Source organism: Pteronotus mesoamericanus, unplaced genomic scaffold (genome assembly GCF_021234165.1).
Source record: "Pteronotus mesoamericanus isolate MK-2021 breed Mesoamerican mustached bat unplaced genomic scaffold, CSHL_Meso_final contig_1189, whole genome shotgun sequence".
NCBI classification, from domain to species: Eukaryota; Metazoa; Chordata; class Mammalia; order Chiroptera; family Mormoopidae; genus Pteronotus; species Pteronotus mesoamericanus.
Genome location: NW_026555038.1, coordinates 3,046,717 through 3,065,538, shown reverse-complemented (window position 1 = coordinate 3,065,538; position 18,822 = coordinate 3,046,717). Strand labels below are relative to the sequence as shown.

Genomic DNA, 18,822 nt, shown 5'->3' with positions numbered 1-18,822 from the left:
TTTCTTCTCCCAAGGAATATACCATCTTGAATATGAGATGTAGACATAAGTTAATGATTATTCTAAAATAGACTATGAAAGTGGTATTTCAGGTCTCCAGTCTTAATATCTTGAAACTTCCTGTTCTTCTATAGAAATTGTCTTACTCTTTGTTCTACTACTGTCACCCAATCTCAACCACTCCAGCTTGACCTCACCTGGAGCTCAGACTTGGTCTGGTTTTCAGAGAGTAGGTAGAAGTGCTGCCATATGGTTAAATCCGTGACTGGGAGTGAGGTGGTCCAGGATGCATGTCCCGACACCACCACTTGCTGACTGCCTAACCTTAGAAAAATTCCTTAATTTCTCTATTCATCATGTTCCTTGGCTGTAAAGTGGGATTAATAAAAATTTCTGTTATCATTAGGTTGTTGTGAGACAAACAACATGACATGTGTAAAACATTTGGATTAGTGCCTGGCACTTATTTGGTGCTCAATAAATGTTCATATTTACTGTGAAAATGAAAAAGTATCAAAAAAAGTTTTCATAGAAGAAGTGATACCTGGCTTGAAGTTTTTAAAATGCATAGGATTCAACAACAACAAAAAATTTTAAATAGCACTTTCTCATTGTTTTTGCTCTTTACCACTCTCCTCTCTTCCTCACCCTGACTTCACATCTTCCACCTGCTCAGGGCTTTACTTAAGTATCATCTTTTTAACCAAACCTTCTGTGACACTCCCCATACCCCAAAATGCCTGTCTCCTTCTCCCCTGCCTTATTCTTCTCCATTATTCTTGTTCCTATCTAACACACTATACACTCTACTTACATAATTTGTTTGTAATCTGTTTTCCCTACTAGAAAGTGAGTTCTGTGAGGGCAAAGATTTCTGTTTGTTTTACTTACTCATGCATTATCTTCAGCATAAATAACAGTGTCTAGAAGAAAACCAATATCTATTGAATAAATTATTCTTTTATCAGATGAAAAGCAAGGGCTATAGTGAGTTTGGGCAATGGGTTAGATAAGAAGTGAATTTTGAAAGGTAGATCTAACATTATACCATAATAGTTATAATGGTTAGCATTTATTACATATGTGTTATATACCAGTTTCCATGCTAAGTGCTTTAGATTTATTCCTTTATTTAATGTATAGTTATCAGAAAGAATTTCAGTCTCAATTTTGAAGCTTAGTTATTGATACAATATTGAAAACTTGTTTCTTTTTCACAGGATTTAACATTATCAGTCACACCGGCACTTTACTAACATGTAACAATTGAGCTTCATATTTCTACAGAGTAAAGGCACAAATCAACCAACAGAAAATGATGGAAGGGTTTATATATAACATACCTAGATTCTCTCTATGGTCTGATGCTATCTTGAGTCTGTGTTTCCTTTGTCTGATCACATATGTATATGGCCTCATGGAGAATATTTAGCCCAGGGATCAAAATAAGACACAGTTTCTATGTTGTGTGTCTTTTTGTCTAAACTGCAATTGTCTGAGTTTACAATGAAGATTCTTCCAATATGCTGAGATCTTCCTGAGTGTGGGCTGCTAGAGACTGGGACACATTCAGGACTCCCCCTCAGCCATCATTGGTAACTGTTGGCTCACATCCTTTGCTTTTCTCCTTCCCACTCTTTTATTTTGTAGAAAACATATCCTGACTCATGTCAATACCTTTCATTGTGCCTCAAGATCCCTCTCTTCAGAAATGTTTGGCCTGGCCTGACTTCCTTTTAGCACCAGTGACAGGCGCTAAAGCAAAAAGAAAAGTCAGGAGATATATAGATATACACATATATGGTATGCCTCAGTTCGGTCTGAAAATAAGGTTAGTGTTCTTCAAAAAAAAATTGTGAATCCCATAGTCAGACTTGTTTTTTACATTTTTGAAAATACAGCTAGTTGATCTTCAACAAATATAACAAGAGGTAGAAAATGAAGCCCCAAGAGATTCCTTTTCCAAGAGTATATGATAGAGATCTATATCACATATGGAGAATTCTTCCCGGAGTATGAATGCCCAGCAAAATCCTGGGCAGAAGAATGATGTGGGGAAACTGGACCACTGTCAGTGAATTTGTTCTTGTGAGCTTCTCAGCCTTGTCTTCTGAGCTACAAGCTCTACTATTTCTCCTTTTTCTGACCATTTACACTGTTACCCTAATGGGCAACGTCCTTATCATCCTGGTCACTACAGCTGACTCCGCCCTACAAAGTCCTATGTACTTCTTCCTCAGGAACTTGTCCTTCCTGGAGATAGGTTTCAACTTGGTCATTGTGCCCAAGATGCTGGGGACCCTGATCACCCAAGACACAACCATCTCCTTCCTTGGTTGTGCCACTCAGATGTATTTCTTCTTCTTCTTTGGGGCTGCTGAGTGCTGCCTCCTGGCCACAATGGCATATGACCGCTATGTGGCCATCTGTGACCCTTTGCGCTACCCAGTCATCATGGGCCGCAGGGCCTGTGCCCAGCTGGCAGCTGCATCCTGGTTCTCAGGGTTTCCAGTGGCCACTGTGCAAACCACATGGATTTTCAGCTTCCCTTTTTGTGGCCCCAACAGGGTGAACCACTTCTTCTGTGACAGTCCCCCTGTCATTGCACTGGTCTGTGCTGACACCACTCTGTTTGAACTGGAGGCTCTGACAGCCACTGTCCTCTTCATCCTCTTCCCTTTCTTGCTGATCCTGGGGTCCTATGTTCGCATCCTCTCCACTATCTTCAGGATGCCCTCAGCTGAGGGGAAACGCAAGGCCTTCTCTACCTGTTCCTCCCACCTCCTGGTCGTTTCCCTTTTCTATAGCACTGCCATCCTCACATACTTCCGACCCCGGTCCAGCACCTCTCCTGAGAACAAGAAGCTGCTGTCGCTCTCCTACACAGTGGTGACTCCCATGTTGAACCCCATCATTTACAGCTTAAGGAACAGTGAAGTGAAGGCTGCACTGAGAAGGGTCATCCGGAGGACTCTGGGCCCAAAGAAACTATGACTGACTTAGATGGAAACTGAAAAGGTAGAATGCAAGGACACAGGAAAGAAAAACACATTCCTCAAATGCTTTTTTGGACTCTTCTCTTTCCAGGAGCCACAGTATACTCACTGGGATTTTGGACTTTCCACTGGGACCCACGTCTGAAAAGAACATGAGTGATAAAAGAAAGAACTGCAGGCAGTAGGCCCAGGGTCCTAGAAGACTGTGGTACCAATGTCTCTGAAGATGCCACTAGTTTACACAAGTTAGGTGTCCATGTGAAGGTCAACAACTTCACTAAAATTTGCTGGGTTTTTGTTTTAACTTTTTTTTTTAACTTCATCCATATCAATTTATAATTTTCTGCTTTCCTTTCTTCTCTTTGTCCAAAAACTCTACATGCAACTTTTAAGGATTTTGTGTTTACAAGGTAAAGTAGTGATAATAAATAGTAGTTTTGTTTCATTCTTTCATTTTTTTTTTTTACAACAAATTTTTATTCAGTACTCAGTGTGTGTTAGACTCTGTTTAGGCCAAGAAGACACATAGGTGAATAAAACAGACAAATTTCTTACCTCATGGAAATTATAGTGAGAAAGAGAAAATAAAAAGATACTTAAAAACTCCACTGGCAATTGAGTTCTTCCTCTGCTACTATATGTTCTGTGCCTTGTCTGGAGAAAAACAATTCCACACTGCTGACAGCTGCCTCAAACTCAAATCATCCACCTTGGATATGAGAGTTGCTCAACAGAATGGGTTAAAGGAAATTGCAGGCAAGTGTAAGTGGACAACTTATAGGAAATTGCTGTGAATAACCCATCGTTTCTTTGTTTACTAAATTTTTTAGAAAATCTATTGTGATTGAATTAAGTCAACTCCCCATTTTAAGCTTGGGTATCACTCAACCAATGTAGCAGCCACTTTATGATTTTGTCCAGTGAACATTGCCCAACTCTGGACTCTTGGCAAAGAACAGACTTGCAACATGGACACTGCAGCTTTGTGTAAATTATTCACAGGAATGTAGTAATAATTAACAAAGTGAAATAGCATTTACTGCATAGGTATGTCCCCTCCACAAACCCTATAAACAACTCTAACTCTGTGTGCCATGGAGGAACCAGGGCAAGTTCAGCCTCCCACACAAGGTATCCTTCAGCTCATGAGTATCGGGCTTCATGAGGGCAGCACATACTGCACATCACCATTGGAATTTGAGATGAAAAGGTAGAGCGCAGGGTTTTATTTGCATGATGGCAATAACACAGCTAAGCGGATTGGCACAATTCATAAATTTATCATCTCTAATTTTAGCCAAGCTTTAATTACAGCCTCACATTCATTTTACTTGACCTTAGTATGGTAGGCAGAATAATGGGCCCACAGAGATGTCCACGTCCTAGTCCTCTGTACATATGTTACCTTATATGGTAAAAAGGACTTTGTTGATGTGATTAAATTAAGGACCTTCACATGGGGAGATTAGCCTGGATTTTTTTTTAAATACATTAACAGAAAATCAGAAGGTGAGTTGAGAATGACCTTGAAATATTTATTCCCACGGCTTCCTCACCTCCATATACCCCAGTCCACAGCTCCTGCCTGGTGGCCTTCTATACAGAGCTGTCCTTAGAAAGTTCTGGTCACCTCCTTTTGCTCCTTTGGGCCCAGGATTGGTAATAGCTTCTTACTCTTGTGGGCCTGGGATATCTCTATTTCTTGCAGTCTTCCAAAACCCCGTTCTTACCTTTATAAAGGTGTGTCCTAATGGACATAGCACTCATGTCTCTATTAAGAGTGTGAAAAGTACAGCAAAGCTCATAAATTCTACTTCATTGTACCCATACTCTTCACTATCCACTTCAAACATACACAAGGGTGAACAAAAGTAGGTTTACAAATAATACAAATAAATAACACAAAAATTAATAAATAAATAATAATAAAAATAAACTCTGTGTTTCTTGTCCTCACAACCATAAACCTACCTTTGCCCACCCTGTACGGAGGTACATGTGCCTGCACACGTGCATATAGCACCTAGCGCATAATAAATGATTAAGTAATGTTTGTTAATTTATTATTTGATGATACAAAGAAATATCAAAAGGTAAAGGAAATGAATTGGAGCAGTTTCCAGAATAGATAGACATTAACATATAGCATGATTTAATAAGTAGATGTCACTTGTTCCAGCATTCATAAAATGTGAATATTTCTCAGGGGATTTTCTAACTCTCAGGTGCTAAAAGACCAACCAGAAGGAAGGCCCTCCTTCCTATTGCTCCATGGACTATTGTCCTAAGGATGGAGGGTTGGGTCCATGGATAAGGCCCAAGGATGAGACTCATACCACATTCTCCTCTTGCTGAGGAAACTATTCAGCAAGTCTTAGAAGTAGGGAGCCAGGCCAGTCGCTGTCAGTGGCAAATTCCAAGCCTGCATGGAAAATTCCTTGCAGCCACTTTCCTCAGAGCTCCCTTCACATCCTTGTTCCTCAGGCTGTAGATGAGGGGATTAAGCATGGGGGTCACCATTGTGTAGAACACAGACACCAGCTTTTCCTGTTCCTTGGAGGACTTTGGTGTCATGTAGGTGACAATTGCTGACCCATAAAAAAGAATGACCACCATGAGGTGGGAGCCACAGGTAGAGAATGCTTTGAGTCGCCCCACAGCTGACTTCATCCTGACCACAGTCACTATGATGTGGCCATAGGATACAAGGATTAGGGAAACAGGTATGAGGAGAATCACAACCCCCATGAGGAAAATGGCCATCTCTGAAGGCCGGGTGTCTGTGGATGCCAAGATCAACAGTGCAGGTGCCTCACAAAAGAAATGCGCAATACTATTGCTGCCTCTGTAGGGTAGCCTTAGTGTGAAGGTGGTGTCCACCACAGACACCATAATGCCGCTGGTCCATGATCCCACAGCCAGCTGGACACACACCCTCCAAGTCATGATGCTGGGGTAATGCAAAGGATTACAGATGGCCACATACCGATCATAAGACATCACTGCCAAAAGGGCACACTGTGTACACCCAAAAATGAGGAAGAGTATCAGCTGAGCTGCACAACGTGTGAATGAAATGATTTTCTTTCTGGACAGCAGGTGGACTAGGGCCTGAGGAACAATATTGGTAGAGAAACAGAGGTCAGCCAGAGATAAATTGCAGAGAAAGAAATACATGGGTGTGTGAAGCAGGGAGTCAACCTGAACAAGGGATATGAGAAGCAGATTTCCAACCACAGTGACGAGGTATACACCCAGGAATAAGATGAATAGTAGCTTTTGGGTGTGTGGGTTGTCAGAGAGCCCCAGAAGGAAGAATTCTGTCACCTGGGTCTGATTTGTCTGTCTCATGGTTTGTCTCCTTTTTCAGTACAAAATCAATACATGCTAAGCATAGGTGTGTATAACCTATGAAATTATATAATTCAAAGCTGGAGGGCTTAGGAATTGCCTCCAATCACTACAACCATTTCAAGAATCTTCTTTATAAGGCTTTTAGAAGACGATCATGCTGCTTTAGTTGAAACATTTTCAATCTTGCAAAAACATAGCACTTTATAAGATGGTACATTCATTTTTAATGTCATCTGGCAAGTGTAGAGTAGATCAAAAAGTCATCTTTATTTGTAATATTGCATATCTAATAATAAAAAGACAGATTGAATTCATGTATGAAGTCATACTATTTAATTTCACTTCATTATTAACTAAAACCTTGAGTCTTATGCTAGCTACTCTTGCCACACCTCCCCCATCTCATGTTGGTGCAGATATTTTTAATTCTTTGGACATCCAAGTCTCTCTGCTGTCTACTTCTTTTATATATATATATATATAATATATATATATATATATATATAATTTATTTACTTTTAGAGAGAAGAAGGGAAGAAGAGAAACATCAGATTCTCACATGCCACAACTGAGGCCTGGATCACAGCCCAGGCATGTGCCCTGGCTGGGAATCAAGCCTGCAACCCTTCAGTTCTGAGGCCGGCACACAATCCACAGAGCCACATCAGCCAGAGCTGCTGTCTACTTCTTGGAAGGGTAGTCACAAAGGTATAAGAAATCAAATGAAACTGACTTTTGTCTTAGAGAAAATGGCCTGTTTTGAAGGATCTGGGAAACCAAGAGGTAACTCAGGATGGTGTGCCAAAACCTCTTTGGAAATCCTATTCTCCCCTTCACTGGAGTTCCCAAATATCAATCTTAACTGCCAGTGAACTCCCCAAATAATAGACACCCCATCATGACATAATTTCTATTTTAGCCCACCAGCATGGCTAGGTTTCTGTACTCAGACTAAACAGCACTGATCTGTCATCTCCAGCCCATCATCTCTTCCTTGTGTTATCTATCTACTCCTCACAGAAATTACAAACTCCTTTGAACATTTTGCCTCTATTTTCTTCGTTTTTGTATACTTTATTAAACATACCATAGAGCTTTGTTTAATAAATTATCATTAATTAAATAAAATAAATAAAAATTATTTGATCACATAGTTTAATAGAGTTGTTTTAAAAGCCTGCCTAGAGAGATGTGCAAGAATTTAGGAGCAATGATAAAATATCATAGAGCCACTCCAAAAAGAGAGAAAAGAAATTTAAAGTCTAAATGTTAAGGCCCTATGTGAGGCTTGGTCTATCAGCCCTTTATCTTTCTGATAAAGGTACTTCAAAATAATGTCTTAAATACATCAAATACATACATATACACATGTGCATACATAGAAAAAATGAAATGTATAGGATTATCAAGGAAACCAATTACATCAAAATACAGTTATAATAGTTTTAGAAAACAAATATGTGCTATAATAATACACATGCTTCTTTAAAACATTAAATTTTAAAATGCTGTGGCAAGTCTTATAACCACCTTAATTTCAAAATGATGAGCTTAAATGATATTTTGAGATGTCTTCAACAACTTCAAAGTGTTGTAAAAATACCTCTGATTTCTATTTGTGATAAAGTCATGGATATAATGTTAGTTTGGGTTGTTTACCTACATTAAAACAAGAAAAACATTTTGAATTTCAATTAAAGTAAAATAAAGAAGTAGCATTTACATCTAAATCAAAGAATTCCCTGAATTCTAAGAACTCCTGAGCTGAAGGAATTGCCAGTTTTCTCAAAAAGACACAATTACACTCTATATAACCTGAAAAAGGAGTCAAGTATTTAGATGGGTCCATGAGCCAAAATGATGAAAGATTTTAATTCATCATTGAAATTGTAAATGAATAAATAAAATGTTAATATGAAAAATCACATCTTTGCTTGATTATCATTCATGATGCTCTTATTTGACACCTTTCTAAGAAAAGATGAACTTCTAGGCATTTTTCCTGCCACATAACTAAGACACACTGTATTTTTACACTTTACTGGTTTTTGCTCAGCCTTCTAATATTTCCTCTATTTAAAGGTATGCCCACTACATAGAGTTTGTATCATTTTCATTGAACATTCATCACACTTTGAATACTCAATCACCTTATTTTTTGAGTAAATGTTATCAGCCAAGCACTTACTTTGATAATGGGGATACAGACAGAAGACCCAGCTTCAGAGGCCAAAGACTCTCAGATAGGAGGGACCAAACTATAATCATGTTTTATCCCCAGTGCCATTGTGTTTCCTGGAACATCATAGATTCACAGCAAATATTTGTTTATGAATGAATGTACTGGACCATACGATCTAACAATTACTTAAATCAAACTAATATAGAATTGCTTCTAATGGGGAATATAATCTATCGTTAAATAGCTGATATAAAAATAAAATTTGAGAACACAAGCTATTTTAAGATAGGTACTTTTAGAATTACCATCCTCTAGTGGAAGGTACTCCCTGATTAGGTCTTAAAGTCTCCAGATTATAGTTCAGCTCAGGTACTTTAGACTTACTTCTTCTGCCACAGTTCATATCCTTCCCAGAAGTATTAATCATGTGTCTAGATCTCAGGGAAAATGAAATGGTAAGCAAACAAGGTTTCTTGGTTTTGATGAAAAGATAGAGAGGATAAAACTAAACACTTGTCACAAAGTTCTAAGCGATGTTTACATCAGTGGTTAACTTAATGAAAGGGCAGCTACAGGTTATTGCTGATTCCTATGCCTTCTTTTCCATTCCCCACCCCCACCCCACCTCTAACACACATAGACATAGACACAATGAGTACACACATTCACAAACATCTAGTACAGCCTGGACACATAAATGTACTTACAGCATGATGTACTTACCTCCATCATAGCTCTTAACAAATTATATTGAAGATATTTTCTTTCTCTGTTACTATAAGACACTCAAGAACAGCGACCATATCTGACTCATCTTTATTCACAGCAAATAAGATAAATCCTAGAACAGAATAAGTATCCAACACATGTTTTTGAGCTGACTTGACTTGAGCCAAAGTAACAGGAGCCAGGTGAATGAGTCAAAAATGAGTGTGACTTGTGAGTTGTCAGATGGTAGGAATGCTCACTCACCCTAGGAGTACAATATTAGAAGCCTACATCTCTGACCTCTCTCAATTTCTTTTTTGAAGCATGTTACTCTCCCATGCAGATGTGGAAGAGAAAAATGTTCCTCCAGGCCACCTCAGAGTCAGGAAGCTTCTGTAAGAAAATCATGTCTTCTTTCAATCTTTCATGTTATTCTGACTTTTCTCCAGATGAAACATCACCTTGTAAGTTTATTTCTCTAATAATGACATATATTACTAGATGTAGGATAGGATGATAGGGTCACAAAACTACACATTGTCTAATACATGTTTTTTTTAGGAAGAGGATACTGAGGAAACCCATAGGAACCAAGAGAAAAATATTAAATTTCTCTTCTGATTCCAAGATCTTTTGTCCTCAAAATCACCTATTCCCTACCATCCATACCCATTTACAATCTTCCCAGCCCCATGCAAAGGCATAAAAGAATTCACACCCAGAGGATCAATTATGACTCCATGGAAATTCTGCTGTTGCCTCCCTCAGGTGAGGACCAGGATTCTTCTTCACAGGGAATTCATCATTGTAATTGTGGTTTGATAAGGCAGATCCACCATGGGGAAAATGTTGGCTAAATATATTACAGAAGATTTTGCCCTAAGAATTATATTGTTTTGACAAAATTAGTTGAATTTAAAAAATCAAATCTGTGAAGGGATTGAAACCAATTCACACTCAGTACGTGCCAGGATATCCCCTTTGTTCCACTTGTGCCTTCTCTTTCCCTCCTTCTAATAATCTTATCAACATTTTCTCATCTAATGGACAAAGAAAGATAAAGTTAGCATGCCCAAACCAATAAAGACATCTCACTGTTGGGGGGAAACTGCTGCAGGTGTATTGCTACAGAATGGGCAGAGCAGAGACTGGGAGAGTCTTGTCATAAAGTCAAAGGGCTCAGTAAAATCAAGGTCAAGGCAGGAAGGGGAATCCCCACATCTCCCATGTTCAAGGTCTTATCATTGATTTCAGGACACACTCTGCAACAATACTTCCATTTAAATGAGATGAAGAAAGGGATGCGTGAGCAGTCTCTGGAGCCGCTAAAGTGCTCAGGAGGGTTCTGAATCATTAGGGTGAATCCTGAGCTGCATTTCCTATCAAAAAGTTTCTTAATGGTTACCAGGAGGACAAAAAAATAACATGTTGTTAGCACTCACATCTCCATTTGTGGAAGAATGTAGATGTAAAAATCCCAACTAAACGAGAGCTAATTGAATCCAAAAGTTTATTTTAAAATAGTATGGCATAATTAAATATAATTTATCTCTGGGATGCTAATATGTTTCAACATCAGAAACCTAACCGAGAAATTCAACCTTAGTTATTACACTGAAAAATGAATCAGTTAATAATCTCAGTGATGTAGGGAAAATGTATTAAAAATATATTTATTATCATTTAATCTTTGTTAATCAGGAATAAGCCAAAGGATTTTTTTAAAACCTGGTTGGTTATGCATCAAAACCCAGCAACATAACTCATATTTAGTAGAAAAAGTTTTGGTGCAGTCTCTAAGATAAGGAACAAGACAAGAATATTGTTTTTACCATTACTGTGTAATATAGTAGTGAGAGTAATAAAGAATACCATGAAGAAAGAAAAAATATAAATAACATAAGATATAAAAAATGGAAAATAAAAAATAAAACTGTACTACTTGCTGATCACATATGATTACCAACTGAGAAAAAGAAACAAAAACAAAAAAATTCAATGAACAAACTATTAGAAGTCATAAAGAAAAATGTGCAAGTTTTCTGTATCAGAGCTCAACCTTAAAAAAGCTAAAACAAGTTTTCTACCTCTCTACCAGAAATAACCAATTGAAAAATGTAATTTTAAAAACAGGGTTCAATTTCACAATAGCAACAAAAATTATAAAGTATATAGAAATGAGTCCTGGGGGTAAAAAAATAGCTTTAGTAAAGTAGAAGATATATTGAATAAATTGAGAGATATTTCATCTTTTGGATCAGATGACTTTAATATTACAAAGATGTCATTTCTCCCTAAGTTGATCTATAAATTTAGGGTAATACTGATAACCATTCCAGTTGGATGTGTAGAGTAACCCAAGAGAATTAGTTTTACATTTGTGTGGAGAAATAATCCACACTTTGTCAGAATATTGAAAGAGGTGATCTAGGAGTGCCCTACCAGATATTAAGACATATTGCCAAGCCACAAAAACAAAAGCCAGGTGGCACTGGTGCAAAAAAAATGACTAATAAACAAATGGAGCAGCATTTAGAGCTTATAGATAGACCCCTATGTAAATTTAATGTAAAACAAAGGTAATTCCAAATATCATTAGGGAGAAGACAAATAGTTAAGTAAATAATGTTGGTAAAAAATTAGTTTACTACAATGAGAAAAATAAAATTAAATGACTACTTAACCTGACACAAGGAAGTGGCCTCTAAATAGATTAAATACCTAAAAGTTACAATAGAACAATGATATTATAGAAGAAAACATAACAATACCTTACTGACCTAGAGTGTAGAAATTCCAAAGCACAATCCATAAGGAAAAATTTGCTGAATTTGATTTCATCAAAATCTTGGATTTGTATTCAGTAAAGAATGTTAAGAACGAAAGTTAAAAGATAGCTAAGAAAATAGATGAAACATTTGCTTTATCTGAAACCAACAAAAAATAAGAACTTACTATCAGAAACTTACAATGAATTCTAAAAAATCAGCAAGAAAAGGAAGAACCCCATCCTCCAAAAGAAAAAAGAGCAGAGAATATATAAAGGGAATTTACAAAAAAAAAGTAACTTTAAAGAGCTATATGAATATAAAGCAATGCTCAAATTCATTAATAAGCAAAAGTCTACAAAGCAAAATATCAAAGGGATATTTATTTGCCTATATCAGACGTGCAGAAATTAGAAATTCAGATACAATAAAGTGCTGGCAAAACAGTAGAAAATAGAGGAGCACATTTACATGTGGGAAGAGGTACAGTCATTCTGGGAAAGAATGCAGTATTACTTGGTCATCTTATGCTTATGCATATTCTATGATGTAGCAATTGTTGAGCCAAAAACATTCTCACACAGACTCAGTATTGGGATATTTGTGGTTCTGTTATTTGTGTTGGTAACATGTTGTGTAATTTGGATATCCCTCCCTGAGAGAGGAAATAAATGAAAAGGCAGTGGATAAACACCAATGATACTCCACAGCAGTCAGAAGAGATTGGATGTACATGTGGCAATATGAATGATCTTAAAGTCTTGGAACTGAGTGAGGAAGTAAGAAACAAAGAGGTGTATAACACAATATCACTTATATAAATTAACAATACATGCACAAACAAAATAATCATTTTGCGAGAAGAATATAAAGGCACTGCATACATTAGAATGGTTATGAGGTTAGTGGGAATCATGTATGGGTATATATTAAGCAATTAATAAATAAAATATAATAAAGTGTATAGATAAATAAACAAGAGAGGGGCTTTGAAGTCAGTAATCATGGTAATATGTCATACATTGAGGAATGTAGTTTAATTTAATTCTTCACACCTGAGAGTCAAAAAAATACACAAACGAGGAATTAAGACTGCATGGTATTCATATAGAAATAGAAAATTAGAAAAGAGATAGACTAGAGAGTATAGAAATGAGCCAAATTTAGTAGGAGTTTATTTTTTTTATGTTTTTAAATTAATTTTAGAGGGTTACATTGGTTAATAACATTGTATAATTTTCAAGCATACACTTCTATAGTACATCATCTGCGTATTCCATTGTGTGCCCACTACCCAAAGTCTAGTCTCCTTTTGTCACCATATATTTGACGCCATTTCCTGTCTTCGTCTTGCCCACAACCCCCTTCTCCTCTGGTATCCACCAAAGTGTTGTCTGTGTCTATGAGTTTGTTTTCCTTATTTGTTGCTTTTTGTTTTATATCCCACATGTGAGTGAAATCATATGGTTATTTTCTGACTTATTTCACTTCTCATGATACCCACAAGATCCATCCATGTTGTCGCAAATGGCAATATTTCATCTTTTTTATGTTTGAGTAGTATTCCATTGTGTATGTCTTCCAGATCTTCTTTATCCAATCATCAGTCGAAGGACAGTCAAGTTGTTTCCATGTCCTGGCTATTGTGAATAATGCTGCAGTGAACATAAGAGCACATATATCTTTTTAGTATCTTGTCTAGAAGACATTTAAAATTGATAGAAAATTATCTCATAAATAGTGCTAAGTGACCATTTGGAGGAAATGCTAAGGATACCTACCTCATTTCTTATATCAAATTAAATTCTAGATGCATCAAGATATAAAGAAAGTCATATATGTAAGCAAAACTATGAAAATCTTAAAAAATAAATGATTTTTAAAAGCAGTATTTTTCATAACAGAGGCTTTTCATATATTAACACAAAAATCAGAAGTCAGAAAGAAAAAGACCAATTGATATGCCAAGGTTGAATTATAAATGACATGTGTGATACAAATATCCATAAAGAAAGTCAACTAGGAAAATGGAAGAAGACTTATTTCCAAGGCAAAAATCAATGAGCCAATTTTTTCATAATATTTAAGGGTTTTACAAAGAAGTGAAAGAAGGTTGAACAGCCCAATAAAAGAAAGTTAGCAAAGGAAACAGATTGTTCCTTTTCAGTAAAAGAAATAAAAATGATTAATAAACAAAATTATGCTCATCCTCAAGTACAATTAAAGTATTATGTAATAAAATAGCAAAATTGAATAACAATTTTTAGTTTTTTGAAGTATAAATTAATACAGCTGACAATGTCTATTGATATTTTAAAGGAATATGCCTTCAGACCCAGCAATTAAGCCTCAGGAAACTTACTCTTTAAATATATCTGACAAGGACACAAAGATATATGTGAAATGATATTTTGTTTTAATTTCTAAAGATTGGAAATAACCTAAATGTCCATTAATATGGATATGGTTAAAATCATGGCATATTTATACCACGGAACAGAATCCACTTAGTTTTAATGAGTTAGATTTATATGTGCTATTAAAACAAAACCAAACTACAAATAATGTATAAGCCAAACCACAAAACCAGTGAAACAGTACAATTCACGTTAATAACATTTCCTTAATGTGACAGATTGATGTTTTGCTTAAAATAAAATACCACACAAAAATATGATTAGGGGACTATCCGCTTCAGGGAGCTTCCTTGAATCCTACATGCCTGTACTACTATCTGATAACTCAATTCTTCCACCATTTTTCTCTTACATCATTTAGCCTTCAGATGATATGGATACAGCACTTAGATATAAAACTCACCTTCAAATTTTCTTCATTAGCTTGAGAGAATTATAGGAGTTTCATTTGCATGTGGCCAAATCAAAGTCTCAATTTAATTGTTTAAGAAGCCAATAGTTTAAGAAACAGTTGTATACAAAATTGAATACAAAGTTGAATAAAAACTTTGATTTTATGTCCAGTAAAAGTATGCAACTTTAATATAACAGCATATTCAAAACTCCTGTTGTCATGTTGATATCAGGACAGTACTAATCAAATTAAACTCCATGACTTAAGGTGACCACAGGACACCTGAACAAACCGTAAATTGAAATGAGAGTGCAACCCTTCAATCAAGTTGCATTACTCAGAAAGAAAGTTGGTATCCAGATAACCCAATATATGCTCATTGTCCTTTCTATTTAATCACCATTTAAATGAGAACTCAAGTTTCATTAATTGTAAACCTCTGGGAATATATATGCTGGTGTCATTTGAATGACATTGGTGTACTGTTTGAAAGATTTAGAGGCTTTAGTCTGTGATTTCACATGTAACACTAAGTGCCCTAGGATGTCTCAGAGGATGGAAAGATAATGAAATTGAGGGCTATTAAATCCCTAGGGAATCCCTTATTTACATCACTCTCAGCACCGCACCTGCAAATATTCCCATGAAGAAAAATACTATGTTCAGAACTGGGATCTAGGAGAACTGGAGTTTGTACCTTGAATCAATCAAGGCAGAAAGGCTTGGGATGAAGTCACACTCATAGAATGACTCTAGCGTGGGTCTCCAGAGGCATTGTTCACTAGGAGCCAACCTACAGCTGGCGCTGTCCTTCCAGAGTGGATCTGCAGGCTGCAGAAATCACTCCCTCCCGCGCTTGATCCTAGATTTCTAAACCAGTGACTCCTCAGCCCCTGTTCTGCCTGCTGTCTGCCCTCAGGTGAGGGTGGGAAAGCTGCTGCTCAGCCTCTGTCTGCAGGATTTAGCAGTACTGGCTAGGGTGGGGTCGGGGGGCAGGGGGTTGGGAATGGTGTAGCGAAAGATGAACTTTGTCATTCATTTTTTCCTTGATAATCTCTCAGAGACAGCAGTTCTGTTTCCACTCTTCCTTAGAAACCCAGGCTGACTCCTGCAGGCTTTCTTCTTAGGGATGAGGCTGTTTCCAGAGATCCCACTCTGCCGGATTCTCCCCCACCCCGCCCCCTGCTGTCAGCCCTTCAGTTTTCATTGTTCCCCTCAGCTTGCATTTGTTCCACCATCTCCCATTGAACAGGCAGAGAGCCTGAAGGAAGCTAGGGGTCTTACTTTGAGGAACCTCATCAAGAGCCTCTTGATCTTGAGCAGGCTCTGAGTCTAGGAGACAGGAGGGAACCAGGACGGGATGGGGCACTGTTCTAGGAATGCTGGTGTTGCCCCTGCTAACCCCCTTCTTGAGTAAGAGCAGGTGGAAGAGAGTGGGTCCAATCATGTCAGTGCTGTCCATCTAGTCCAGAGGAGGACACCCCCACTGTTGGTGGCATCACACCGACACCCTATACTGCAATATCCTCCCCGTACAAGCCAGGCCTGGTGGGTTCCCATATACCCAGCCTTGGTCAGTGTCCAATTGGCTCAGTATCCAGTTACCTACTCTGTAACTCCTTTTGTTGTGAAGGATTTGGTGCCCATAAGGGTTCACATATAAGAATATGAAATAGTTATGTGAGTACATCTGTGTATGTGTTTGTGTGGGATGTTGCTTGCATGTAGCATGTGGCATGTGTGGATAACAATCCACATGTATGCAGTTGTGTGTGTCACAGTCATTATGAGGAGATTTCTGGAAAGGCTGTATTAGCTACAATGTTGTTAGGGCCTCAGAGGGATAAAAGGTTCATTACCCACACTTTCAGTTTGAGGGAAACAGCCAGGCTCACAGGTTTCTTGCATCCTGTCTTCCTTCTGATTTTCTCCACATCTCTATGTTCAGCTTCCTGTCCCTGCTTTCTTCTAACTCCTATTTCCTTTATTCTACTCTAACCACTCTTAATTTTTTTCTTCCTCGTCTTCTGTCTTTATTAGATGAAGAGACATCCTGTTGAATTAATAGTAAAGTTGATAGTTATATGAAATCTTTGGAGAGTAAAAGGATGAATAATTATCCCTGGCCTTTCTTGGAATGAAAATGTACAACAGTTCATCTTTTTACCTCCTTTTTCACTCACTTATTACTCTCCTTTTCTGTTTGGAAATTAAATCATATTCTTCCCCATTCCAAATATACACACATGTGTACATAAGCATACAAATCCTACCTTTGAGAGATAGAGAACTGTTCTTCAATATTTACTGCGCAGTCTATACCTCGATTTAAATTACAACCAACTGCCCTGACCAGTGTGACTCAGTTGGTGGGCGGCATTCCATAAGGCAAAAGTTTGCCGGTTCTATTCCCAGGCCGGGCACACATGCCTGGGTTGCGGTTTGGTTTTCTTGGTCAGGGTTGCGGGTCAGGGCACGTATGAGAGGCAACTAACCCGTGTTTCTCTTGCACATCGATGTTTCTCTTTCTCTCTTTCTCCCAACCCTTCCCTCTCTCTAAAAGTAAATAAATAAATTCTGTAAAATAATTACAACCAACTAATGAGAATAAAATATTATATTTAGCATTAATTAGAACAGGTTAGATAGCAAAACAGCTAAAAAAAAAGTCCAGTTAGGTGTCCGTTTTAAATGAGCCTCTTCTGTAGGTCTTGATATCATAAACTCGAAGTTTTTCTTTGTGTTGGTGCCAAACAGGTAAACAGGCATAACTCTCAATGGGAGAGGAAAACCAAACCTTTGTGGCTGAGTTTATCTTCCTCGGCCTTTCACGGGACTTGAAGACCCAGATCCTGCTATTTATCCTTTTTCTCCTCATTTATCTGTTGACTGTGATTGGAAACCTGCTTATCATCATTCTCATCTTCATTGATTCTCGACTTCACACGCCCATGTATTTTTTTCTTAGAAACCTCTCTTTTGCAGATCTTTGTTTCTCTACTAGCATTGTCCCTCAAGTGTTGGTCCACTTCCTGGTAAATAGGAAGACTATTTCTTTTGGAGGGTGTATGACTCAGATAATTGTCTTCCTTCTGGTTGGCTGTACAGAGTGTGCACTGCTGGCGGTGATGTCCTATGACCGGTATGTGGCTGTGTGTAAGCCCCTGCACTACTCCACTGTCATGACACAACAGGTATGTGTCCAGCTGGCCATGGCATCCTGGGCCAGTGGGACATTAGTGTCTCTGGTGGACACCACCTTTACCTTCCAACTTCCCTATCGAGGACAGAACATTATAAATCACTACTTTTGTGAACCTCCTGCACTCCTGAAGCTGGCTTCAGCAGACACCTACAGCACAGAAATGGCCATCTTTGCAATGGGTGTGGTCATCCTCCTAGCTCCTGTCTCCCTGATCCTTGTCTCCTACTGGCATATTATCTCCACCGTGATCCAGATGCAATCCAGGGAGGGCAGGCTCAAGGCTTTCTCTACCTGTGGCTCCCATCTCATTGTCGTTGTCCTTTTCTATGGGTCAGGAATATTCACCTACATGCGGCCAAACTCCAAGACCACAAAAGAGCGGGATAAGATGATATCTGTGTTCTATACAGTGGTGACGCCAATGTTGAACCCCATAATTTATAGCCTGAGGAACAAGGATGTCAAAGGGGCTCTCAGGCAGCTAACTGGAAGAAAGTCTTTTTCTCAGAGGCAGTGAACTCTGGGTATCACTTTTTGAGCTATGGTAACATCCTTAGAAGAGGAACAAAACTTTGATAGACAGTTATGAATTAAGTCATTTAAAAAAAGCAGGAAAGTGAAGGACATGTTCTAGAAACTGTGAATACTGCACTCTAAGCTAGAGCATACGAAAAAAATAAAAGGATGAAAAGGTAGATCATATCTGAATATGAAAACTGTTGTTTTATCTTGAAGGAGTTTGTGGTTAATTCATCTAATATGTACATGTTTTAAGCATGATTACAATGAAATCTAGGA

The 18,822-nt window shown here is 37.8% G+C and overlaps 3 protein-coding genes across 3 annotated transcripts; 2 read left to right on the top strand and 1 right to left on the bottom strand.

The window, feature by feature from the left end:
* Positions 1-2,019: 2,019 nt before the first annotated feature.
* Positions 2,020-2,994, top strand: LOC129077956 (olfactory receptor 10A4). Its single transcript, XM_054582578.1, has one exon. It carries the CDS (start codon positions 2,020-2,022, stop codon positions 2,992-2,994), a length of 975 nt encoding a protein of 324 aa, XP_054438553.1.
* A 2,405-nt stretch (positions 2,995-5,399) lies between these two features.
* Positions 5,400-6,347, bottom strand: LOC129077947 (olfactory receptor 2D2). Its single transcript, XM_054582566.1, has one exon. It carries the CDS (start codon positions 6,345-6,347, stop codon positions 5,400-5,402), a length of 948 nt encoding a protein of 315 aa, XP_054438541.1.
* An 11,225-nt stretch (positions 6,348-17,572) lies between these two features.
* Positions 17,573-18,541, top strand: LOC129077940 (olfactory receptor 2D3). Its single transcript, XM_054582553.1, has one exon. The coding sequence runs from the start codon at positions 17,597-17,599 to the stop codon at positions 18,539-18,541; it is 945 nt and encodes a 314-aa protein (XP_054438528.1). The 5' UTR covers positions 17,573-17,596.
* The last annotated feature ends 281 nt before the right edge of the window (positions 18,542-18,822 follow it).